The following is a 26,565-nucleotide window of genomic DNA, read 5'->3' on the forward strand; positions in this document are numbered from 1 at the left end:
CAGCTCCCCTAGCGGTACTCCTCTCCCCTCTGGCGGTACCACTTTTGGCGTGGCTGGGCATAGTCCATTGAATCTGATTGGACCATTATTTTTCCTATTTAAAACTTGACTCTTCTGTAGTAACAGCGTGTACTAAGTTTAAAGAAAATTAAAAGTTGCGATTTTCTAGGCAGATATGGCTAGGAATTATACTCTCATTCTAGCGTAATAATCAAGGACTTTGCTGCTGTAAATGGCTGCAGGAGGCGCATTTGAGCGCGATGCTAATGGTCTGGTCGGATTTAGTGGATTGTGCTGAGCTGTGCTAGAAGTGGTAGCGCCAGACCTAGAGATCAGCTGAATGGATTTCAAAATGGTAAAAATCAAATGTTTAACTCTACGGGAGCTGGAAAATTAGTATATTTATTAAATAAAGTGGAGTGTCCCTTAAAAAATTACAATATAAAGATTGCTTTAATATTAGCCTATATTCTGTGCAGAATATTAAATGAATGTAAATCATTATTGTGCCATAATAGTTTCTTTATGAATATAGTGTGGTTTTATGAGTAATAAATAATAAAACACTGTAATAATAAATAAGGTACTCATGTTTTTTCTCTTTGCATTTGGACATTAAATTACCCACAGTAAGGTTCAGCACCCATTCATCAAATCAACCGAAAGTAATCTTTGTATCTTAATATATAAGGAATATAATTTAGCATATTATTAATACCATTAAAGTAATTTTAACGTTTAAGCAACTATTTTTACTTTACAATAATTATGTCATCAACAGAAGTTACAACATTGCACATGTTACATTGTTTTATTTCCTTGATAATCATTAGATTCATTATTAATGAGTCGTTAATTATTAGCTTTCCTTTGTTTCAGGTTTAAACTAAGCAGAGGATCATATGACATCGAAGTACCGCGAGATTTATTCGAAAGTTGTGCATTCGAGTCACACTCGCGGTATTGTGATGTCATCATTAGACCGATTTGCGCAGCCCTGCATAAAATAGAACACACCTAATGAGAGTCGTATGTCAGATAGGGGGTGGCGCGTGTGACGTTCATCACAGGCAGCAAGGGAGGGGTGACGAAAAAGAAAGAGAACTTTTTCCGACAGTTTTTCTTCCACCAAATAGAAAATTCATACGAAGAGAATTAACTCGGAAGTTTTGTCGGCGGGTGAAAGCGGGGAGAAGATCAAAAAGAGGCGGAGAATTGAGAAAACGTCTGCGAAGCTCCTCTATGCAACAGATGACCGCATTAAAAATTGACACAGTGGTGAAGTGTGTGGCCTTTTGACAGGAGAGAGGTTTGTGTTTCTGTATTTTACCTCGATCCGTCTTATGCTGTTTCCGATCTTTGATGAAAATAGTGTTTAGTACGTATATGCTTTGATAATGTCTGTCTCTTTTAAAGCTTTACTTCATAAATGTGAAATGAGATTGTTGTGTAGAAATGCGGTTTCTATTACAGATCTGTCAAGTATTGCCCTGCAGCTCTGTGTACATTTGAGTTTGCCTGGAGTGTAGATGGACTCTCGGGGACTGCTAAACCACTGCATTACATAATGTTTAAAACACTCAGTGATTTGATTTGATTTGATCTGACACATACACAGTACATGACATGTAAATGTGGCATACTCAGTAGACTGTCAAAGAAGAATTTTTTTTACAGTATGTATACATGCGATGAGCAAAAAAAATGCTTTCAAAAGTAATAGAGTTAAATAAGGAAATCCTTACGTACTTAACTAATATTTGGTTTTATCTCCACCCCAGACATGACTTCAGAACTGGACTCCAGTTTGACCAGCATTGACTGGCTTCCCCAACTGGGAATTAGCACACTGCGTTCAGGGAAAGAAAGAGTGGAGCGGAAAAAGGAACGAGGAAGAGAAAAGGATCTCCCTCCCATACCTACAGTGACTCCTGGATCAAATTCCAAAGTGAAGCCCCCACACAGCTATGCCACTCTTATCGCCATGGCAATAAGCTCTGCCCCCGAAAGAAAAATGAGTCTGAATGATATTTACACATGGATCAGTGACACTTTCCCTTATTATAGCAGAGCAGGAAGAGGCTGGAAGGTAAAGACCACTAAACGACCACTTCCTGTGCCATGATGCGAGTTATCTATGCTGATGTGCTCGAACTAGGTCTTTGTGTGGTCTGTTAAACCTTATTAAGTTGATAACATCTATAGACAATCTTAAAAATATAGCTAATGCAAAAACTGAGTTGTTGGTATGTTAAAGAAAAGAAGTCATTTACATTTAGCATTGTAACAACATTATGTGTTGTTTAAAAAGTTATTGCTGTATTGATTCACCTGTCGATGACAAGGAGGAAGAGTTTGTTATTTATTGCCTCTGTAATTCTTAAGTTATAATGCTGACTTAAATCATCAAGGACCTCTGCTTTAACATCGACAACTTGAAAAAAAAGTTCAGAGGAAAATTGTAGACAGCTTTTATTTTAAACAGATTTTGATTTACAACAAAAATAAGTAGTTGTGTAGGTGTATGATGATGTTTCACAGGAAACATGTTGCAATCCACTCTCAAGAACCTCAACTAAATATTATGTAATGCTGTTTTACAATAGTGCATGTTGTGACTGTGAGGAGCCTCTAATGCTGGATTCACACAAACACGGTAGAGGCGGAAAAAAACGCGCTATTCGCACGTAGTTGGACACTTGAACATTTTGAGTTTACTCGCTTCATTCGCGCGTGAAATCAAGTAATTCGAGACATTCACGTGGAAATTTGCGTCATGGGAGGGGTGCCACGAGACCTCCGGACGTGCGTAAATGCGTCTTTACATTGACTTTGAAATCACTTGCACTTGATGCCTCTACAGCGGCTGGTGTGAACGCAGCATAACAGTATCTACATTAAAGGGGTCATGACATGTGTTTTTTATTATGTTCCTTGAGGTGTACTTATACTATTACTAAAGTTATTTTGCAAAAAAACACGAATTTAAGTAATTTATGACCATTTTCTACAGAAATAGCTTCTCAAACAGTCTGAGCACATTGTGTGTTTGTGTCACAGACACCCAAACAATCTCACACACACAACGATAAAATGTTTCTCCACTAAATGACTCGCTACCGACCACAGACATATAGTGCTACGCTAATGTGTACAAAAAAACGTTACTTTCCTTTTTTAAACAAAAAATTGCAGCCTATATAATGACCTGTTCATTGACTTATATAATCCATCATGACCAGATACTAAGACCTGTATATGTCAAAAAGATCAAGGCAAATTTGATTCTAAATGTCATGACCCCTTTAAAAGCAGACTTTTAGTAGACTCATATGTGACCCTGTCTGTGAAATCCATGCAAAAGTCTGATAATCTAATGATGAGTTTAGGAGCATCAGAGTTTAATTTTAGTCATTGATTTTACATTTCACCTTTCTTATTTAATATTAAAGATATGGGTTATATTTTCACAGAATGTTATTTACATTATGTAAGATGATTTTGTGTAGAAAAGACACTGCTTTGACAGGCAAGGTCACATATAATAAGATGGAGATTGCATATCAAATATATACATATAGTCAATGTCTGTTTTCTCATTCAGAACTCCATTCGACACAATTTGTCCCTCAATAAGTGTTTCCGGAAAGTTCCTCGACCACAGAGTGACCCTGGGAAGGTGATGTAGTGACAATTTATGTTTTTTTTTTTCTTTAATATCTGAGTTTTTTACTGCCACACACAACTTCTAATTTAAAAAGAAACCCACTTTTTAAAACATTTAAGGAGACTGAGCATTTTCAGTGGTGGCGCCTAAATTATGGAATGGCTTATCTTTTTTTATAAAAACAGCCCAAACACTTGAGAGTTTTAAGTCCTTGCTCAAGACATATTTTTTATTCTTTGGCTTTTAATGTAAATTGAGTAATGAGATATTTTGAGTGTTATGTGTTAGCTGATGTGCGTTGATGTGAATATACAGTTCTTGATTCTCTGAATCACTTTGGTCAACTCTTGTTGTTTTTACATGTGCTATACAAATAAAGTTGAAGTTTGTTTTAAATCCTCACTAATGCTGAAGCTAATTCAGTTCCCCATTTCTGTTTTCAGGGGTCATACTGGACAATGGATGGACCCAATCCATCTCAACCCGGAGGAGTCAAACGTCCTTACCCTGAAGAGGAAGAGGTGCGTTTCGTGAAACATAATCTTGAGATGTAAATTCTTAGGGGAAAAACAGCATATAAAATCCCACTCTGTTTTTCCAGTTACAGACTCCATCCTCAGAGGACTATGAGCATGCCAATCAACCAGAGCCCCTCCCACCCCAATCAGACATCAAGAATATATTCTCTCCCCCTCCTTGCAAGGTACAAAGTAATGTCTTCTGCTGTTTTAGACATCTCTTCTGCTATTCTAGTCTAAGAAGGAACCGAGAGTATGAGGTTGATGACTAAACAAAATAGAGCCAATGACTGATAGATTTTAATTTGCATTGAATCTCAGAGACTTAAAACTTAAGTTGTGTTTTCAACCTATTTTCAATTTAACAATGCCATAAGTTTAGTTTTTAAATGACAGTTATATGGAGATTGTGTCGTCATTTAACCACTCTCATGTTGATTAAAACCTGCAAACCTAAACAATCAAATATATTCAGGCTAAAAATGATGATTTTTTTATTATACCATTGTGTTCTTTATTCTTATTGGTTGAGAAATGTTCCACAGGTATGCATTATTTTCGATAAACGCACACCTGACCTGTCAAATGTCTTCAGATAATCACCAGAGGAATGTCTTAGCAATGTATGTGGTAACTGTAATAGTAAACTCCGGTTACGCGGTGCATTGCCACCTAGGATGTGCAATATTTTCAAATAATTCACGCACGGTGTAAACATTTCCTTAAATGTAGCATAACATCCAAATGACTAAACCTCTGCTTGTTCTGTTTCGGCAGCAACGCCCAGGTGCTCCAATACCAGCACCTGTTTCAACCTCTCACCCTTCAAACCCTCATGCTGAACCCCCTCTTCGATTCTCCTTTGCCGATTTAAATCTTCCAGACCTGTACAATTCGTTTCAGTCCCTGTGTCGTTCTGTGAGAGACAGAGTTACATCACAATGTAAGTGTGTAAAGCGTGTGAATATTGAAATATCTGAAGTCTTATCTGTAGGTTTAACATTACGTATGTAAATGTGTCACAGTAAACATCTCTCTCTCTTTGTTTTTCTCTTGTAGCGGATGTTCCCAGTTTATCAGGACTTATGAATGACATTACACCACTCCACACCCCAACCCTGCCTCCTCTCTCCCCCTGTCCTTGTCCAAACCCCAATGCAAACCAGTACATCACCCCACACCTTAATGCCAACGGCACCTTCAACCCAAATTCTGCTAATACCAACGCAAGTTTTATCCACAACCTAAACCAGAATCCCACTAATATTCATTCAAATTTAAACACTGAGCCTGACAGTTTGCTGCACAATAATGGTAAGTATGCTTTCACAGCTGTGACATGTGTTAACCGGACATCTGATAACCTGATTGGTGTGTGATATCTCTCTTCCTGTCAGTTGTTCCTGCAGACTGGTTTAGTAATGCGGACTCTCTGAGAGAGAGTTTTAGAATAGCAAGCAGTCTGGACTGGGCGAACATTGACCTCACCAGCCACCCTGGTCAGTACACAAATCTTAAAATCACTCAAAAATTCTGCTTATTTTTTATTACAAAAACGCTTTTTTCTGTAATTTAAGTTTTTCTGTTGCTTCTCATGTAGACCTGGTGGAGAGCATGAGACAGGCTGAGCTACGTGACTGGGCGTTGGATTCGCAACTCTTTACCTCACTCTGTGATTCCCTCAACCGTTTCTTCACTCAAAAGGGTCTCATCGGCTCTACTTCTGGTTTCCCCTCCTCTTTAGGACAAATGGCCCCACATCCTCTCACTATGCCATCCACCAACCATCCCACCCTGGCTAGTTTAACTCAACCCTCTCCACTAATCTACCCCTCCCAGCTCCCTCTCTCCTCTGGTGAACCTCCGCTCGCAAGTCCTGGGAGATCCCTGACACCCCAACACCAGACTGCACAGAGAACACCAGAGTTGCAGCCCACAACAAGCCAGCCTCTGACTCCTAATGGTACAATAATAGTCCTGTATATCTAAGCTTATGTATTCATATGATGTAGTTTCCAGCTAGTTAGCTTCATTAAGAGATTTTGCACTTTCAGGGCAAGCGGTTCTTGTTAAAGGCGGGGTGCACAATGTTTGAAAAACACTTTGGAAAAGGAGATGGGCTGACTACCAAAACACACTTATAGCCAATCAGCAGTAAGGAGCGTGTCTACTAACCCGACATCCTTGCCGGGTTGCGTATGTGTGGGGCGGGTCTTTTAAAAGAAGGTCCAGATTCGATTGGGGTAGGGGCGTGTTTGTTTAGGTGATTTCAAGTATCAACATTGGCATTCAAACATTGTGCACTCCGCCTTTAAAAGGACACTCCACTCTTTTTGAAAAATGCTCATTTTCCAGCTCTCACAGATTTAAACATTTGATTTTTACCATTTTGGAATCCATTCAGCTGATCTCCGGTTCTGGTGGTACAACTTTTAGCATAGCTTAGCATAATCCATTAAATCCGATTAAAAAAATAACCAAAGAGTTTTGATATTTGTCCTATTTAAAACTTGACACTTCTGTATTTACATCGTGTACTAAGACAGATGGAAAATTATAAGGATCAAATGAAAATTAGTAATCAGTGACTTTGCTGCCGTAACATGGCTGCAGCAGGCGTAGTGATATTACACACTGCCCGAAAATAGTCCCCTTGGTTACTTTCAAAAGCAGGGGACTATTTTCAGGCACTGCGTAATATTATAGCCCCCGCTGCAGCCATGTTACGGCAGCAAAGTCCTTGATTATTACGCTAGATTGAGAGTATAGTTCCTAGCCATATCTGCCTAGAAAATCTCAACTTTTAATTTTCCGTCGGTCTTAGTACACGATGTAACTACAGAAGAGTCAAGTTTTAAATAGGAAAAATATCGAAACTCTCTGGTAGTTTTTTGCGTGATGCTAATGGTCTAATCAGATTCAATGAATTATGCTAAGCTATGCTAAAAATAGTACCGCCGGACCCGAGGATCGGCTGAGTGGATTCCGGAACTGTGAAAATCAAATGTTTAACTCTATGGGAGCTGGAAAATGAGCATATTTTCAAAAAAAGTCCTTTAAACCAAATGCAAATAGTATTGAATTCGGCTAACTCTTGAAAAACAACATTAGCAAATGACAAGTGACCAATGATTTGTAATCATACCACCCTTAAGTAAAAGTGTAACTAAAACTCTTCCTTAATGTACACAGAACATTAAGCTTGATGACAACAAATGACCCCGGGCCAGATCCGCCCCAAAGTCAGCAGTTGTGGTTGGATTCGGTGCGGATCTGGCACAGAGTCGTCTGCTATCTGGAAAGCAGCTATTGAGTGTCTGTCATCCATCTACGTCTCAGAAACAGATCAGAGATGGTGACTGTTGCTATATCGGTCTCACTGATCAAAATAACCTGACTAAATGACATTTTGTCTTGCAGCACTTCAAAATCAGCCACTTACCCCAAGAAGCCGTCCGCCTTTGAAGAACCTTCATAGCAATAGTGAGGAAATCCAGGATGACTTTGATTGGGATTCACTGATTGAGTAATTTTTGTGACTCGTTGGCCTACAGACAACCATTATACAGGATATACAATAAAAACACACCAGGAGCCAATTAAGATACGAGGTAACAGTATCTGTAAACAAGGAAATGAGGCCAACTCATCAATCATTCATGGATGTTTCATGTGCTGTATGTACAGTATGGCACAAAAGCAGACTTGTTAACTATACCAGCGAGCATCATTCAAGTATGTTTCTTTGATTCAACTTTCCTTGTATGTAATATTACACAGTAATCGGGACCAAATTGTACATTTTACAATAACCTTTGTGTATCAAATGTTTAGTCACGTATCAAGGCACCTTATAAGTACCTGAACTACTCAACAGGTTGTGGGCGAGTCAAACCTGACTGTGTTTTCTTAGCGTACCGTCCCTATTTGTCTAGCCTACTATGCCACCTGGCTTTACGTCAGCATATGACGTTATGTAACAATGTAAATAAAGTTAGCACTTCCAAAGCCTTAGCCAACAGACAATGGCTAGGTTTGTTGCTGGATGTTGAAATAGGCTGACATTGACTTTGCAGTCAGTTTTAAATAGTTTATTAAACAAATTGAACGTACACTAACAATTTGTACTATAAGGAGAAATGGAGTTTAGCTGTATTCTGAGGTACTTATGACTATACATAAGTTTATTTTGACTGAAATAATGACATTTGTTACATTACTTTTTGTCACCTTTTCACTTTAGCATACCGCATAAAAATAAAGGTGCTAGATGAATTTTTTTTAGATGTGGTTTAAAAAAGACTTTTAATATTCAATAAACCTTTCTGTTTGACAAAAGTTTTTTTTGTCGTGGACAAGAGGTAAGAAAGAAACCATTCAGGAACCTTTGACTGAAACAAGGTTTTTATGGGAATCAAAAATCGTTCATGACATCGTTGAAAATAGCACCTTTATTTTTAAGGAGAGCTGAGATTATTCTTTTATTTAAAAATAAAACGTGGAACTTTTTTTATAATTGAGTTATAAGCACCAATGCAATAAAAAGTTCATTTTGTGAATTTTTTATTTATTAAATTTCTTTGAATTTTTTTCCATTTTATTTTTAAATGTGAATGTTCACAGTCAACACCACACAATATTTGACCATAGCCAATATTAGAGAAATATCTCATTTTCATATAAAATTATTCATTGAAAGTAAATAAATGATAACAGCATGAATTATGTCATTCAGTCCCCGATTTCATACTGTGATTTCACTTAATTATTTAGATCTTTTTTTTTAGCTTCACAAGCGTTACCACTTTATTTGCCCGTGTTCTGTGTAAATGCTGAAGGATAAAGTGAAATGTAAAGACAGGCACTGTTTCCCACATGAACAGGTGTCGAAGTAATGCTTGATTCTCATAACAGTGGAAGAAAACTGCAAAAATAAATCATTGGCAATAAAGGATCTTTATAACAGATGTACATATTGACCGCTGTGAAATGATGCTGATAAAACCCCAACCAAAGCACAATGGTAAGCTGAGTGAAAAGACCGGACACTTCATACATACCGACTCGCTTCACAACACATGCACACCCCTGTGAAACTCAGAAGTGTACAAGAACCACATCACGTGGACTGAAATTTCACAGGAAACCAAGCGGGCATTCTTTAAATGGCAATTTCCAGTGCGGTTTCCTCGGTTAAATTGTTCCCAGGAGTCAGAGACATAAAAGATACAAATAAATTACGCAAGATTACACATTAAATTAATTTAAAAGTAATACAACTACTGGGTGATTTTTTTACTACAGTTGTAAATGAAATGATGAAGTTGTATTTCTCAATCCATTCGGATCGAGCCTGTCGCACAGTCGTCCTTCATCTCATCAGCACCTCGCTGGCTCTTACATCAGCAATGAGAGGGAGAAAAGATGTGTAGGATTCACAGATATCAGTTCATTAGTGGCTTGTGTTCCTCCTCTCATTTTGTGGTTTAAGCAATAACAGACTTCCTTTTAATATAACAATATGAACAGCCTGCATTCATTGAATGACCCCTGCCAACGATCCATACTCATGTCTGTCAAAAAAGAAAAGAACTAAGAGGGAAATAAATAGACTTCAAATACTGTGTAAAATAAATTGAAATGCTTTTTGTGAAGAAAATAACACATCTTGTACTTTTTCTTTAAATATAGAGATGTACACACATTTATGTCGAACACATAAACTGTTTGTGTTGGTAGGGCAGGTTTGAACTGGTTCTGTGGACAGGACGCGTGAGATTAGTAAAATTTCTCAAAGAAGGAAAGGATTGGTGCTTGTGCCCGTGGTTCCGCCTCCCACAGATCCCCCTGTTCCCATTACTCCGCCCACCCCCGTTGTCCCGCCCAAAATCTGCACAGGCCCTCCTGGGCCCATCAGCAAGGGGTTCCCTGCTGGACCCATGGGAGATATTCCACCGAAAGGCATGCCCATTGGGCTGGACTGTACCAATCCCATTCCCATACCAGGGGCCGCCATAGGGACCCCCATTCCTGGCATGCCCATTCCCGGCTGAACCATTCCCATTGTTGGTGGAGGCATGTGACCCAGCATAGTATTCGGAGGAACAGGGCTTGTACGGAGTTGGCTCAGACCAAGCGAAGAGGGTTGAGGGGAGATAGATGCCATTGGGGTTGCACCAAAAGGATTGGAAGTGGATGGTGGGGTCGGAGAGACCCCTCTACTGGAAATTGTACTTCCCGGCGTAACACCCATGCCTGTTGAGGAAGGACCTACAATCAAAAATACACTGAGTGTTAGTGGCATACACATAGATGATGTTTAACTCAACTTAAAGGGGACATATTATGAAAATCTGACTTTTTCCATGTTTAAGTGCTATAATTGTGTCCCCAGTGCTTCTATCAACCTAGAAAACGTTAAAAAGATCAACCCAATAACTTAGTTTTGGTAAACCATTTTCTGCAAGCATGTGAAAAAATAGGTCATTGTAATTTGGCCCTTATTGTGATGTCAGAATAAGGTAATACCGCCCCCTTTATCTGTACTATCCAACCACAGCACAACCATTTAGTATGGAGAGAAAGAGAGAGATAAAATATTTCACGGCACAATTGAGTTTCAATTGCAACAAACCACCACCATTGTGATCAGTGGTTGCACTTCATCCACTCATTTGCATTTTAAATGACACACCCAAAACGGCACACTTTTTCTCAGACCTATTTTAGACTTAATTTACATCTTAAAAAAAATCTCATAATATGTCCCCTTTAAATGTGGCCCTTGTTTTAGCACAAACCTTGTGTCTGTAGGAAGGGGTTGTTGATGCTGGGTGGTGGTTGTTTAGGTTTGGGTTTCGATGATACTAACGAGTCTAGATCCACAAGCGCAGCATTAGGGCCCAAGAATGATTCTGGCGTTTTTCGAACAGGCAAGGAGGAACCAAGCGATGAAAGGTCAAAGGGCACTGGAGACCCTGTGCTCCCTCCACCCCCTACATCGCCTCCTGTAACAAAGGAACCTCTTCTCTCTAGATCTGCTGATGTGTAAAGACAGAATAATAAAAAGAACACTTCAAACTTTGTTGCTCCTAATATCATAATGAGATTATGACATTTTACCCTGGATTTCACAGACAGAGTCACATTTGATTTAAAGGGCACATATTATGCAAAATCACTCTTACAAGGTGTTTGGACATGACAACCTTACAATGAAAAAAAATCCACCCTCTCCTAATTTTTGAATCCCTGTTAAACCAAAGCAGTCTCATTAGACATGCCATTTTGATTCTCTTGTTAATGCGTTATCAATTGTTCACTTTTGTAAATTATTAGAAAAATAGAAACAACTAATATACAGTCTTGTTCAAAATAATAGCAGTACAATGTGACTAACCAGAATAATCAAGGTTTTTAGTATATTTTTTATTGCTACGTGGCAAACAAGTTACCAGTAGGTTCAGTAGATTCTCAGAAAACAAACAAGACCCAGCATTCATGATATGCACGCTCTTAAGGCTGTGCAATTGGGCAATTAGTTGAAAGGGGTGTGTTCAAAAAAATAGCAGTGTCTATCTTTGACTGTACAAACTCAAAACTATTTTGTACAAACATTTTTTTTCTGGGATTTAGCAATCCTGTGAATCACTAAACTAATATTTAGTTGTATGACCACAGTTTTTTAAAACTGCTTGACATCTGTGTGGCATGGAGTCAACCAACTCGTGGCACCTCTCAGCTGTTATTCCACTCCATGATTCTTTAACAACATTCCACAATTCATTCACATTTCTTGGTTTTACAGCATTTTTGATATCACCCCACAAGTTCTCAATTGGATTAAGGTCTGGAGATTGGGCTGGCCACTCCATAACATTAATTTTGTTGGTTTGGAACCAAGATTTTGCCCGTTTACTAGTGTGTTTTGGGTCATTGTCTTGTTGAAACAACCATTTCAAGGGCATGTCCTCTTCAGCATAGGGCAACATGACCTCTTCAAGTATTTTAACATATGCAAACTGATCCATGATCCCTGGTATGCGATAAATAGGCCCAACACCAAAGTAGGAGAAACATGCTCATATCATGATGCTTGCACCTCCATGCTTTACTGTCTTCACTGTGTACTGTGGCTTGAATTCAGAGTTTGGGGGTCGTCTCACAAACTGCCTGTGGCCCTTGGACCCAAAAAGAACAATTTTACTCTCATCAGTCCACAAAATGTTCCTCCATTTCTCTTTAGGCCAGTTGATATGTGTTCTTTGGCACATTGTAACCTCTTCTGCACATGCCTTTTTTTTAACAGAGGGACTTTGCGGGGAATTCTTGAAAATAGATTAGCTTCACACAGACGTCTTCTAACTGTCACAGTACTTACAGGTAACTCCAGACTGTCTTTGATCATCCTGAAGGTGATCATTGGCTGAGCCTTTGCCATTCTGGTTATTCTTCTATACATTTTGATGGTTGTCTTCCGTTTTCTTCCACGTCTCTCTGGTTTTGCTCTCCATTTTAAGGCATTGGAGATCATTTTAGCTGAACAGCCTATCATTTTTTGCACCTCTTTATAGGTTTTCCCCTCTCCAATCAACTTTTTAATCAAAGTACGCTGTTCTTCTGAACAATGTCTTGAACGACCCATTTCCTCAGCTTTCAAATGCATGTTCAACAAGTGTTGGCTTCATCCTTAAAAAGGGGCCACCTGATTCACACCTGTTTCTTCACAAAATTGATGACCTCAGTGATTGAATGCCACACTGCTGTTTTTTTGAACGCACCCCTTTCGGCTGGTTGCCCAATTGCACAGCCTTGAGAGCCTGCGTGTCATGGGTGCTGGGTCTCGTTTGTTTTCTGAGAATCTACTGAACCTACTGGTAACTTGTTTGCCACGTAGCAATAAAAAATATACTAAAAACCTTGATTATTCTGGTTAGTCACATTGTACTGCTATTATTTTGAACAAGACTGTATGTATACATGCATGTGCCAGTTACCTGTGCCATTAGTTTGCTTAACTGAGCCACTCCAGGGGTCAGAGGTCAGACCATCAGTGGCAGGGGCAACACCATCCGCTGCCCAGGGATCAGTTGACCCTGAGAGCGGGGCAGGGGCCGGAGCAACTGAATGAGCCCAAGGGTCGGCACTTGGAGGGGTCACAGCTGGACAGGATGCAGGGACAGGTCAAGGACCAGAAGACATGACAACAAATTAGGAATAGTTAGGATAAAAACAGAGGAAGAACAACACTGGGAAGACCTTGGAAACCCGGGTGCCAGGGTTCAAAAGACTCTTACCTGTGGATGCCCAGGGGTCAGAGTTCACTCTAGTGGATGTGTCAGCCCATGGGTCTGGAGCTGTTGTTGCCGGTGCTCCACCCCAAGGGTCAGCACTCGGGGGAGAGGCGGGGGAAACAGCTCCCCACGGGTCAGCCGGGCCCCAAGGCCCAGCAGTGGATGCCGGAGCCAAAGCGGGAGGAGAGGGTCCCGCTGAGCCCGCCGTTGCATTGGCGGCCCAAGGATCAACCGAACTCAACTCCATTAGAGTCGACTAAGAGAGACACATTAATGAGACTGTCCTTGTTTAAAACAAAAGCGCAAGACAGCAAAAGCGTGATAGGAATGCTTGCCGATACAAAGAGGACAGACACTTACATTTGCAGTTGGTTTAATAATAACTGCAGTGTGGCAAAATGGTAACGAGCAGGAAACTCTTAAAGGAAGTGAAACAAAAGCTCACACACATCTTTGTGCTAAAGAGCGTACGCAGGGTGAGAGACGCAGACAGAGCAGGTAACTCTTGGAGAGTGAGAGGCAGGTACAAAAACACACAACCCTTGGTACCCACGCAACAAGCTAGCATGTGTGCACCTCAAACTCTCATCAGAATTCCCACCACCCGCAGACACTCACACACACACACACAATCACACACCTCCTCGGGCTTGGCTTTCTCCCTCTTACTCTCCTCGATGGCCATCTGCAGCCTCAGGTCGTCTCCCCTGCGCAGACGCTCCTCCTGCCAATTACACACCACCGACACATCATGAGAGTGAACCAAGTTTAGTGGGCTGATGGGAAATGGGAAAACCTGACTCCCATGTCTCACCAGCTTCAGAGGTGCGCTTCAAGGCTTGACTTAAGCAGCGACAAACAGAGACAAGAAACATTCGAAAGTAGTGGGCTATGCATTTAGTCTGATATTGCAGAACTGCTTTTATCACTGTTGATAGTAATAATGTACAAACACTGAGAATTTAGAGAAAATTTAGTCAGAATTTCATGACCAAGAAGCTGACCAAGAAGTTTGTTCTTAGGGGCTGGTATTAAGATGCATTTTCGTCAATCGAATCACTACCCTAAAGACAGGTGTAACGGTGCATTCACACAGGGCGTAAGCGGTAACGCTTCCCATTCACTTTTAATGGGTGACGTCATGTGTTGCCGAACTGAATTGTGGATCCGTCAGCGCCGCGTCAGTGCCGTTGCTCGCGGCAGAAGTTGAACATTTCTCAACTTTTCTGGCGGTAACGCGTGCGTCAGCCAATCAGATCGCCTTATGCAATTAACCTAGGCAGAGCCAGCCAATTAGGTTAATGGAAGACCGGAGCATAGGTTGTGGCCACTGTGATTGGCTGTTGGCCACGCTTCAGACAAGCCTTCCATCAAGTGGTAACGCTTACGCCCCGTGTGAATGTACCGTAAACGTTTTGAGCTTGTCCACTTTTCGAATGTCTTCAAACAGCCACAAAAAAGTGCCTACTCTACACCTATTTTACTTAATGTGATTCTCCAAATCCTCCATTCGATTACATTTTCGATTCGAAGGTCACGGAATTGATTCGATTCTCGATTTTTACTTTTTTTTGAAAGAACAGGTTGCTATGCCATTTTTAGACTAGACTTTTATGAAATATAATATCTGACCTTGAACCCGGAGATGCCCTGCCATGTTAGTCGTGCTGCCAGTGGAAAAATATGGTACACGCACATACCTGATGAAACGAAACCTCCTGTCAGAGGAACACTCCTGTCAGTACTTTGCACCTTAAAAACGCACTTTTATTACCATCAGACAAGATTGTGAGACTATACCCCAATAAGTCATGTTTAAATGCTGTTTTCATAACTCTTAAGCAACTGAAATAAGTTGTTGTGAAACTTGTTGTGCTCTGATTGAGTTCAGCTGAAGGCGGGAGGCGCGTGCTGTTTTATGTTTCCCATTTAAGAGCAGCTCGCGTGGTGTCTCCTGCATCTGCCATACTATCTTTTGACTGGCTGTAGCTAGCGAAGCTAGAGTAGGTTGACTTGCAGCACTCAACATGTGTTTTTTCCGCTTGGCAAGCCGACCAGACGTGACATGGAGGCGTGGCAGCAACGACGATTCCATTTTTTGATTCGAAGTTCTAGGTTGTGACCAGACATGACATGGAGGCGTGGCAGCATCGACGATTCCATTTTTTGATTTAAAGTTCTAGGTTGTGACACAAAATCGTGAGACTCTTAGTATCGTACACCGGAAGTGCACATTAAATAGCGCGAGCTTAGTCAGATAGCTTTTACTTCAAAAATACAAAATATACGTTAGCAGCCAATGTTAATCGCTAACGATTTGGGACAAATGTGATGTTATTTAATGTTAAACTATGTGAGTGGCGGACAGCTGCTGACAGTGTGAATACAATTATAAAAAATAATGTATTTTGTTTTTAGGTTCATGGCGCGGCACTTCTTGTCCAGTGTGCGACCCCCTTGACATTATATTAGTTTGTGTCAACTTAAGCCTATAATTTCTCCCACTCGTGTTTAAATGACAGCAGAGGGACTCGCCCACAGTCTCCACAGACCACCCCCTCAGTAATCAGGACAGAAGCCATCGGCAAAAGAGACAGATCCGATCGACGAAAACGCATCTTAATACCAGGTGTGAACAGCCTCTTAGTAGATTTAAGCAGTAAGACAGTAAAAGGATAAAATTAGGTGATTCTGTTAAGAGTACCAATAGTTTGATTGGTTGAATTTTGAAGATCATGCTAACATAAAAATTAAGGGTTTATTTGAATTTAGTCTTTGATTTGTGACTGAGCTCTGAAATGTGGAAAAGGAATGGCAAAGTTAGGCTTCATCCACTGTCATCTGGATGAAATCTTTGTCCCTGACCTTTTGGTGAGTCTCCTGGCTGAGTGTGAGTGCGTAGTGGATCTCTGCATCTTCGAGAGGGTCAGAGTTGGTCTAAAGGAGGGGGGTATGGTGAGGACAGGTATGAGTGAAGTTGTGAATTATGGGCAGAAACTGCAGATGAAGGGCTCTAATATGAAAGGTGTATTCTTCTTTAATTTTATTCAAGGCTTTGAACCGGTTCACGGAACGAAGACAAAACCAGAAACTTTTGATTGAAAATTTCAAAAAATATATGTTACCGAACAGAATCGTTTATTTAAAATAATGGTAACCGGTTAATAAAATGTTTTCATTCTTTGACAAGATTTCTATCTAATATGACCCGGTGAAGTTCACTTCTGGTCGTCGTTGACTCATCGGAGAAAGGAGAAGCTTGCCACCAGCAAGTAACCTACTTAAGCCCACGTCTCTAATGCTCATAAGAGGTAAATATTGTAGGCTACCAAGTATCTCAAGATGTTTTTTTATACTAATTAGTGGTGTAATGGATCGCAGTTGATCCATACAGATCACGACCCACGATTCGGCTCGCTTGACTTTAGCGGATTAATACGCAAATTTAAATAGGGTGAAAGTTGATCATTTGCACGTGTTTCAAAGGCCTGCAAATGTTAACACTTAAGTGATTTTAAACAATTTAACCACAAAAAGGCGCTAAAGTGAGCAATTTTCTGTACGCACAGATGCACATGCGGTTGAATGTGTCCGGTCCAACTCCAATCAAACATGAACACCCCTAATATGCCCTTCAAAGATCAGAACTCTTGATGTGCAAACTTGTGTGTCTCATACTGTAGTCCATTAAAATAAATCTGGTGAATAAAGCACTGAAAAACAACGTAATTTTCACTTTATGTGGAGCGACTGTTTATGCTGCATCTTCTTCCCGAAGCGCCGTTTGGATTCGTCCTCCGTCTGTGTTTAAGTGCACTTAACAAATGTAGGCATGTCAAAATTACAGTTATGCTGCTTAGTTAATGTAGCCTTTTTTAATGTTCGATGACAAGATAGAGAAAATTATGTAGACTAATAATTTAAGTTTAATGTCCTAATGATCAGCCTATTTATTTGTACGTCCCACAGCTGACATGGAACATTATTAACCGGTTTGGGAACTTTATTTTTTTGTTCAAACCGGTTCGGGAACGTCAATTTTAGGGTTGAACCGAAAACCGGAAACTTTAAAATACTGTTTCTGTTCGGAACGAACCAACTGGAAAAAAAATCTGGTTCAAAGCCCTGATTTTATTAGAGACAGTTAACATTGTTATTTATATTTTATGACGCAGTTAGGTAAGAAAGGAAATTTACGGATGGTTAGGATAGGAAGCCTCGTTTTTAACCTTTATTTATTTATACTTCTATCCAATAACATATTCAATAAAGCCATATTGCCTGTTAGCAAAATGTATTGCATAGCTTTATAAAATATGTCATTTTAATTGGTCAATCTCAGTGATTTTGTAGTGACAGCCGTGTAATAAGCATGATAATGTGCAGTCACCCAGTTAAAGACACAAAATAAACCTCTCCAGTTTGATGCCATCAACTTCATTTGTTGCTCATGGGTTTATTTGGTGCCCATAAACAGATGCCTGTACATTATCGCTTTAGCTTAGAAATTTGCATTGAGAACACCAGGAACACACAGCTTTTTCTGCTCTGAAACACAGCCATCTCTTTAGTACTTTTTACCTGAAGCAGAAGAGCCTGATTGGCTGAGAGACTATACCTGCTCCGCCTCCTCCTTGCTCATGGCCAGTGCCAGCTGGAGCTGCAGGTCCTCTTCTCCTGAGCTCTGGGGCCACGCCTGCTCTGCATCTGGTCCCGCATGCAATCCTCCCCCTAAAGCAGGAGCAGAAGGGGCCGAAGAGGCTAAGGGAGGAGTCAAATGACAGCCATTATGATGCATCTATAGATGGTGCAGTAGCGGCCCCTAAAAGTGCTTCGAATGGCATAATGCTTGCCAACCTCCGTTCTCGGCCAACGCTGCAAAAGTGATTTAAGTCCACTCAAGTGTGATTTTATATGGTGGCTGGCAAACATCTCCGACAGTCCACCATGACTCCTCATAAGCCCCTCCTACTCTAAGGTGGTGCCAGTTCTTACCACTGCTGGTTTGTGCCATCTTTTCTTTGGTCTTGAGTGCGTGGATTCTCTCCTCTCGTAGTCTCTCCTCGTCTTTCAGCAGAGTCACCAGCTGCTTGGCTTTTTCGCGTACATTCACACCCTGAAGAAACACAACATATGCAGCTTTGCATCATCTAAACTCAAACAACCTATTTGTTGATGTGGCACGTTCGCACAAGCATTAATGACACGGTTTTTCACGTCCATTATTGAGTCTGTCCTCAGTTCATTTCCCAATGTGTGCTTTACATCAACCACCACATAAGGACAGGATGAAACTCCAATGTAGGTGAATAAAAAACATCAGCACCTCTTAAAATAGTGAATCATGTATTTAGGAAAATAAAATCTGATTGATAAAAAAGAGAGAAATCACAAAAAGAGAGAAATGAATGTAAACTACATTCATACACTCTTACTGATATATCTCTACCAATCCTATTTTCATTCCCTGTAATATATTGAAGTATTTAAGATCCAATGTCCACTTCTTATTCAATATCTGTCTAGGGTCTACTGCCAAATCAAATTTCTCTTCAGAGCATCTTATCTAGTCAATTTAAAATAAAACTCAGTGGAGCTGAAGACTGGGCGTAATGTTTTTCATGATTTAAGTCAATGGAAGAAAGACCTTGACTAAATATCTTGGTGCTTGAGCTGTACATAGAGACCTTGAGCGAGAGATTGTTGTGGTGTACGAGTCAGTCCAGAGAGGCGTTACATGAGAGACTAACATGCTGAAGGACACTTCAAAACTAACACTGCAAACCGTCCTTTCACTTCCTTAATGAAAGAGATGGTCTTTCATTCGTTTGCATGAATAAATATATCTTTCTGTTCGTGCGTACCTGGTCCTTGCCATCTCTGTCTATGTACTGGAAGTCTTTGAGTGTCTGAACGGCATAGATGTTTTCCCTGCATTGCTGTGCCACTCGTTCTGAACCCGTCTTTATCAGATACTCCATCAGGGTCATAGCCTGAGAAAGAGAGAGAAGTCACAAAACAATATTTACTAGGGGTGTAACTATACATCGATATGGATTGATACATTTCTAATGATCCGATGCATCGATGCCACACATAAAATATCGATACGAGGGACCTTTATTTTAAAACTCTTTGCATCCTAATTTATTGACGTAACATCCATCTACGCATTTCCGGCATTTTTTGCTTATTTTCATGTGCTAGTCTCAGTAAGTGAATGTAATGCAGCAACAAAGTGGTTGTAGCAGCAAAAACACAGTGAAAGAGGCAGAAGACGTTGTGACTGCTATCGGATGCAAATCGTGGGTTTGGAAATATTTTGTATTTGACCTTTCGGCACCAGCTACAACACTAAAGAATTTGACTGTTTCAAGTAAGCTTAATTTCATGTGACTTTTTTCTCCCCTCATTATTTATTTTTCTTTATTTAAAGGGAACATACCATGAACATTTGGCATTTTTCATGTTTAAGTGCTATAATTGGGTCCCCAGTGCTTTTATCAACCTAGAAAATGTGAATAAGATCAACCCAGTAACTTCGTTTTAGTAAACCATTCTCCACAAGGATGCCATGTGAAAAAATAGCAATTTAAATTCGGCGCCCCTTGTGATGTCAGAAGGGGATAATACCACCCCTTAATCTGCACTATCCAACCACACCACTGCCATGTAGTGCAGAGATCAGCTCATTTGCATTTAAAATGTCCCCTTTAAGAAAAAGTGTATTTTTTTGTTTACTATTTTAAATGTCCCAATTGGGACAGAGATTGTGCCTTTTTTAAAGGGGTCATATTATGGGATTTTAGTAAAAAAAAAAAAGAAGTAAAATAAATATTTGGTGTCCCCAGAGTGCTTATGTGAAGTTTTAGCTCAAAATACTCCACATATAATTTATTATAACATGTTAAAATTGCAAATTTGTAGGCTTGAGCAAAAGTAGGCTTGTGCCGTTTTTGGGTGTGTCCTTTAAAATGCAAATGAGCTGATGAAATGCAAACACTGATCACAATGATAGTATATATATATATTTTTTTTCTCTCTGCACTAAATGGCAGTGCCGTGGTTGGATAGTGCAAATAAAGGGGGCGGTATTATTGTAATTCGCCTTGCTACCTACCTCACAAAACAGGCGAAATCTTAACGACCAAATTTTTCACAGGCTTGCAGAAAATGGCTTACCCAAACAAAGTTACTGGGTTGATATTTATCAAATTTTTTTTTGTTTATAGAAGCACTGGGGACCCAATTATAGCACTTAAACACGTAACTGCTTAACTAGGCTCATGATATTGTCTCGAAGAAATGTTTGATGTATCTGCAAACATTGCAACGCTGGCTGAGATGATCGATATTGTACCGTATCGCAATGAACTGTCTGATTCACACCCATTATATATACACTCCCTTATTTCGACTTATTTGTATAACATATCTTCTATTAACAACAGTGCTTCCCAATCCTGGTCCTCGAGCACCCCCTCCCAAAAAGTTTTACATGTCTCCTTATTTAACACACCTGATTTAACTCATCAGCTTGTTAGGGAGACATGTTTTCCATTTTGAAAGGAGGCTGATGAGTTGAATCAGGTGTTTTGAATGAGGGAGACATCTGGGGCTTTTTGGGAGGGGGTGCTCGAGGACCATGATTGGAAAGCACTGATTTACAACAATGAAAAAATCTAACTTACTTTATACACATGTCTCCAGTTCTTGCCATGGTCATTGAGTCTCTTCCAAACCATGCTCATAATCTCTGAGAAGGCCACTACATTGTATGTCAGGTCAGCAATCTCTGACATCAGAGAGCTAGAGGGACCCCATGGGTCATTAGAGGTCGCTTCTCTAACCTAAAGAAAAAGCACACAGAAAGGTTGATCTATATTTTAGCTATGCTCAGAATTAAATACTGTAGTAGCTTACTAAATACAGCATAGTAAACCTCATGTGTTGCCTACTATTGTATTTAGTTTGTATTAACTTGGAAACTAGGAGCATTTGAGTACTTTAAACACAATTTTTTGCTTGCTATACTGTATACTATAGAAACAGTAAACAATACTGAGCCATGCAGTCTTTGATGTACGTCACTTGATGCTTTGTCATCAGTGCTAATGTTTAGACGTTTGAGTTTTAGTCTGGCTTCAACCCAAACTGACATAATTGTTATATAAAAGATAAAAAAACACATTACTTCTTCTTTTAGCAGCCACAGTACAGCCTAATGAAACATTTTCCAAAGAGTAGAAATGAAAAAAACATTCATCAGAAACTAGTGAACATAAATAAAAGTTTGAATACTGTTCCAAGGTCATGAAGAAATCACGACGACAAAAATGCACGAAGAGAAGCAACTAGAAAATAAAAGCTTGTTTGAAAAGGTAAAAGTCTAACCTTTATCTCCGCCTCTGAGTAATTGTGAACGATGTTCTTCACTTGCCGCCGTAGCGATGATGTCGACATGGCAACAGGCTGACTATCAGGTTCTGCAAAATCTGAGATTGTAAAACAGGGTCCATAAAATACTAATATGGAGAGGTACAAAGGCCGGTAGATGTTAATATATCCTACATTTTTTAAATAGGAGTGTCTGGAATTCTAGATGAAAGTGGGATCAGAATGATAAACACATGGCAACCTTTCACAGGCAGCACAGGAAACAGAGCAGAATTTTTCAAGTATGTTCAGGAGGTACAAGCAGAAAGTTTGTCAAAACTAAAATAATGATCTAGATTAAAATCAACTTCCCCATTATTCAATAAATAAAATATTTAATACTCGCTCTGCATTAGCAGAAACATCCACCCACTAAAAGCATGAGAGCAGAACCCGAGGAATTCCCCTTAAAAAAAGCACTGTACTCAACAGAAGAGGGCTTGATGACGTGTGCATCAGGTTTTAGGTAGTTTCAGTGTACAAGACACAGACTGTAGAATGTACCTGGGAGTGTCGATCTCTCTCCCCCCCTTCTGTGTCTATCTCTGTGTGCGTTCTCAGGTCAGGGTCACAGAGCTCTCAGTTTTTAGCCTGTCCACTGTTCCAAACCTCCGCACGGCCACATCGGGGCCCAGTATCACAGATCTGGGGTGAAATAATGACTGCGATAAAAGAAAGCATAGAAAATGGAGAGAAAAAACAATGGAACATTTTACAAGGCTTGTACAGTATAACAAGCAATGACATCACAAATATGGGATAAAAGCCGGTTTAGCATTGCGTTGGCTTAAAACACAATAGACATTCACTTCCTGCTTTGTTCCCACAATAGACAAAACACATAAGGAAGAGAGAGCCTAAAGGCAGTAATGGGAATGGCTTACAATGCATTGCTCATCTGTAACATCAGCTAGGTGTAGGCTCACAATGAAACCTAAACAAGCTAAAGCAAGCACCACACCTGCTGCGAATCTACACAAACAGTAAAGAGACATCCTGATAAGATTTTAAACCGGGATGCAAATTTCTGTGCCAATCAACCGATACCGCTAGATACCGATAGTTTTGCTTTTAACTTTTTCAAACTTTTAATGTTGTGAAATCCTAGAAGTACAGAGCGTAGAAGCGGCATTTCTGTTGTCATTGTCCCAAATTACAAAATAATTATACAGAATTTTGCCCCTTTTGATTACCAGGATATAATCTACCCTGATCATAGGTAGGGCTGTAACGATAAATCGCGTGTCCCATTAAAAAGACCTGTCTAAAATCGATTCTGAATCGCAAGGCTGCAATTTTTTGTTTCATGTGCAGCTTGTGCGTGTACTATGGCGTTTGGTCAGTAAGAATTCCTTATAAATCTAAAATCATTATGAGTCAGAGTCGTGTATAAAGTGCCATTAAAAAAGCAACCCTCGGTGAACAAAAACATTCAAAAAATTCTTTATTATCATGAAAACACCCGAAACAATCCGAAGAACGGCGATATAAATATTCTTCCAGACAATTCCTGGAATAGCGCCTGTAATGCTATACTTCCTCTGTGGCACAATTGGAGCTCCTGCACGAGAGTGCCCTCTTGCTTTTGGATGTGGCGGCATTTCACCGTAATCCATTCAAATTCATTCATTGAGAAAACGCGCATTTGCATGATTAATCGTGACAGCCCTAATCATAGGCTATGTAAGTAATAATTGACAAAGGGCCGTTGAATTATTCAAAAATAACGCACACCCAATGTGGTTAAGCGGCATGACGCTAAGTGCCGTTACACCGCGGGTGTGGATTATTTTCAAATAATTCAAAGGACCGGAGTAAATTATTCTGCTTACACCACGGTTACCACAAACATTGCTCTGGTGGTTATTTTAAGACATTGATAGGTCAGGTGTGCATTTTACAGAAAAATATCAACACCCGTGGAACATTTCTCAACCAATCAAAATAAAGCATTCAATAGGCCCGTTACAGTGGGGGAAAAATGCTTTTACCTGCCGATACCAATTATATGCCGATTATATATCCAAATATCCATACTCTACTTTAGCGGTGCACCAATATACTGGTCGATGATGGTTGCTATGCTTCTCAATGAATTACGGTAAAATGCCACTACATCCAAAAGCCAGAGGGTGCTCTCGTGCACAAACTCAATATGCACTGCAGACTAAGAAACATACACACGCAGCTCCAGGAAATGGCTTAAGGATATATTTATATTGCTGTTGTTTAAACCTTTTCCGGTATTTTAAATTATAATAAAGAATATGTATAATGATTATGTTTGATGAGTGTTGCTTTTTCAAATGCATGTTATAAATGACTCAAACTAACAGTGATTTCAGATCGATAAGGACTTACTGATCAAAAGCCGTAGTACATGAAATAGCTGTTAATAATATCGGCTGTGCGATTCAGAATAGTTATCGGCCACGTATTGTTAGTGTATATCGGCATTTATCGTTACTAACATTAGAATAAAAATATTTCTTAATAATAAATACATAAACCTGATAATATAACGTAAGCAACATACTACTAATGTACTACACATACAACAAAATTTACTTCTGAGAAGTGTCAGGCCATCCAGTTATAACAGGCGATAAGTAGTAGAGTAGTTCATGATAGGGTGTATTAATATGCACAACAGTTACATAAGTCATTGACCTGATAACAGTTTCACATCCACTCTGAGGAGGTCAAGAACAAAGTCCCAAAGTCTACTGTTAACTTAACCAAAGACCTCTCACCTTATTCATTTCACATCTCACAACACAGCTTCATACTTTATTAATTGGCTTCCTAAAGAGACTTTATAAGGAGGACTGAACATGCATACAATAAAGTTATCTATGACAACTGTTGCTCAGAAATCTCCTCTATGACAACATGCTCAGAAATCAGGCAGTTGGTAAAAAACGGATCTGTTAAAGTGATCTTCCGTTTATCTTAATGTGGGCAGATAAAAGCGGGGTTACTTAAACAGTGTGTTATCAGACAGCACACCCCTTTCTAGACCTCCACCCTGCTAACACAACAGAACAGACCTAATACAACAAAACACCACTGTACATTACTAGCGACTAGACAATGCTCACGTTGTAACTTTAGCACACAACAAGTGCGTATACAGTCCACTACGACTCACAAACTGATACAAAGTAAGCAATGCCAGGTGAAGCAGAGATCAGCTAGCTGAGATTACTTACCGCCGAGCTTCAGTTCACTCCCTCAAACACAAACAGACTGGTAGAAAGCGAGTAGTTGTCGGAGAGAACGGGAGGACGGGAGTACACGGATATGTTATTGTTGTTGTGTCTGTCACGGAAATGAATTAAAAACACTCATTTAAAGATCCGAGAGCTGCGCTATGCTAACTAAAAGACGCTCGTGAGTGTGTGACAAGGGGCACGCGACGGTAATTTTCCTTAACAACTGTCACCAGCCAGCTCGTAGTTGTCATAAAAATATATATTGTGTCATATAATTGCTTTTGATAATGTGACAGAGCTACTTTGTAAAATATCGTCGGTACTGACCCTGCTGTTGCTCGAATGGTGCGAGGAGATGGCGGCGCTTCCGCTTCCGTTTCCCCGGACGGACCGCGCCCCCTTGCGCGCGCCCTGTTTGGAATATTTATGAGCGGTGATAAATATTACCATAACAACGGGATGAACCTTAGCAATAAGTTATCCCAAACATAAATATAGATTATTACGATTAAAAATGTGTGCGTGATCCGTTTATATTACATTGATGCAACCATTTGCATTATTCAGTTAAAGTTGTAAAGCAAACAAAAGTTATTTTAGGATCAATTTTGAGAGTATCCAATATCTCTGGCCATATTAACCTATACAAGCATGTGAGTTATGAATAGATGACAAGCCGACAAGTCTGGTATTTTTACATTTACACATCAGGAGTAACTTTACAGTGATGCTATAGCACTCAATCACCACAAAGAGGCGATGTACTCAATGAAATCAAACGAATGTTCGGGTTTTTTTACACGTGCACATCTGAAATGTTATACTAGGTTGATGTTTGTCTTATCGTACAATTCTAGTGACATTTGTTGTAATACCAATACTGTCTTCTGATTTGCTGGATGATTTGCTTCCCTTTATTGCACGGAACATTTATTAACAAAAATAATGTTTAGATATTTTCTTTTTATACATATTTATTTATGTATTACATTACATGTAGCCTAACTTATGGATTCTAATAAATGTGCTTTTAAGCTCAGTTTCTAATTGGCCCATTCAAACACGCACTCACCCACACAGTCACACATAACAGCTCAAGGCCATCACACTTTTAAAGACAAAAAGTGATGAATACAAATATGCTTTATAAATCCCAACTGAAAATTCAGTTCAAACCTAAATGATAGGTTCTTGGCATTTAGGGTAACATGTATGTTAAAGTAATTATACAAAGTCTCAGACATGTATTTGACATTCCTGAGCAGCAGGAGTGAGACAGTTGAGCTGTGCAGAAACATGAATGGAAATGAGACCAGAGGGACTGGTGAAAGTCGTTTTAAAGAGCAGACTGGATTAGCAACAGCTACATGCATGTAGAGAACATAACAATGACAGCTGGAGAAACAGTAACCGCGGTGGTTGTGATAGCAGGGATT

The 26,565-nt window shown here is 39.7% G+C and overlaps 2 protein-coding genes across 5 annotated transcripts; one reads left to right on the plus strand and one right to left on the minus strand.

Annotated features, from left to right (window-relative positions):
- The first annotated feature begins 852 nt into the window (after nt 1-852).
- foxj2 (forkhead box J2) lies at nt 853-8,744 on the plus strand. Of its 2 annotated transcripts, none has more exons than XM_055209783.2 (10): nt 853-1,309; nt 1,782-2,089; nt 3,605-3,679; nt 4,111-4,188; nt 4,275-4,370; nt 4,963-5,128; nt 5,245-5,499; nt 5,583-5,684; nt 5,786-6,148; nt 7,606-8,744. In XM_055209783.2, the coding sequence occupies exons 2-10, from the start codon at nt 1,784-1,786 to the stop codon at nt 7,713-7,715; spliced, it is 1,551 nt and encodes a 516-aa protein (XP_055065758.2). In that variant the 5' UTR covers nt 853-1,309; nt 1,782-1,783; the 3' UTR covers nt 7,716-8,744. The 2 variants fall into 2 exon arrangements, with proteins under 2 accessions (XP_055065758.2, XP_055065756.2); XM_055209781.2 differs by having other exon boundaries at nt 1,021-1,309; nt 4,269-4,370.
- A 378-nt stretch (nt 8,745-9,122) lies between these two features.
- Nucleotides 9,123-25,513, minus strand: epn1a (epsin 1a). Of its 3 annotated transcripts, none has more exons than XM_055209779.2 (13): nt 25,127-25,513; nt 22,419-22,576; nt 21,873-21,973; nt 21,170-21,328; nt 19,343-19,471; nt 18,474-18,594; nt 18,097-18,239; nt 16,344-16,415; nt 14,119-14,202; nt 13,482-13,734; nt 13,182-13,346; nt 10,986-11,222; nt 9,123-10,455 (listed from the first exon to the last, which is right to left on the minus strand). In XM_055209779.2, the coding sequence occupies exons 3-13, from the start codon at nt 21,939-21,941 to the stop codon at nt 9,977-9,979; spliced, it is 1,911 nt and encodes a 636-aa protein (XP_055065754.1). In that variant the 5' UTR covers nt 21,942-21,973; nt 22,419-22,576; nt 25,127-25,513; the 3' UTR covers nt 9,123-9,976. The 3 variants fall into 3 exon arrangements, with proteins under 3 accessions (XP_055065754.1, XP_055065753.1, XP_055065755.1); XM_055209778.2 differs by having other exon boundaries at nt 10,986-11,225; nt 25,127-25,512; XM_055209780.2 differs by lacking the exon at nt 16,344-16,415 and having other exon boundaries at nt 10,986-11,225; nt 25,127-25,512.
- Between the last annotated feature and the right edge of the window lie 1,052 nt (nt 25,514-26,565).

The sequence above is a fragment of the Misgurnus anguillicaudatus genome, chromosome 10 (genome assembly GCF_027580225.2).
Source record: "Misgurnus anguillicaudatus chromosome 10, ASM2758022v2, whole genome shotgun sequence".
Classification (NCBI taxonomy): domain Eukaryota; kingdom Metazoa; phylum Chordata; class Actinopteri; order Cypriniformes; family Cobitidae; genus Misgurnus; species Misgurnus anguillicaudatus.

What these genes read in the sequence shown, in the direction of transcription:
- foxj2 (XM_055209781.2), top strand. Translation starts at nt 1,784, where the DNA reads ATGACTTCAGAACTGGACTCCAGTTTGACCAGCATTGACTGGCTTCCC. An exon ending in CACAGAGTGACCCTGGGAAG is followed by an intron (nt 3,680 to 4,110) that starts GTGATGTAGTGA and finishes TTCTGTTTTCAG; the next exon opens with GGGTCATACTGGACAATGGA. An exon ending in CCAGCCTCTGACTCCTAATG is followed by an intron (nt 6,149 to 7,605) that starts GTACAATAATAG and finishes TTTGTCTTGCAG; the next exon opens with CACTTCAAAATCAGCCACTT.
- epn1a (XM_055209778.2), bottom strand. Translation starts at nt 21,941, where the DNA reads ATGTCGACATCATCGCTACGGCGGCAAGTGAAGAACATCGTTCACAAT. An exon ending in ACTGGAGACATGTGTATAAA is followed by an intron (nt 19,472 to 21,169) that starts GTAAGTTAGATT and finishes TCTCTTTCTCAG; the next exon opens with GCTATGACCCTGATGGAGTA. An exon ending in AGAAAGCCAAGCCCGAGGAG is followed by an intron (nt 13,735 to 14,118) that starts GTGTGTGATTGT and finishes TGTCTCTCTTAG; the next exon opens with TCGACTCTAATGGAGTTGAG.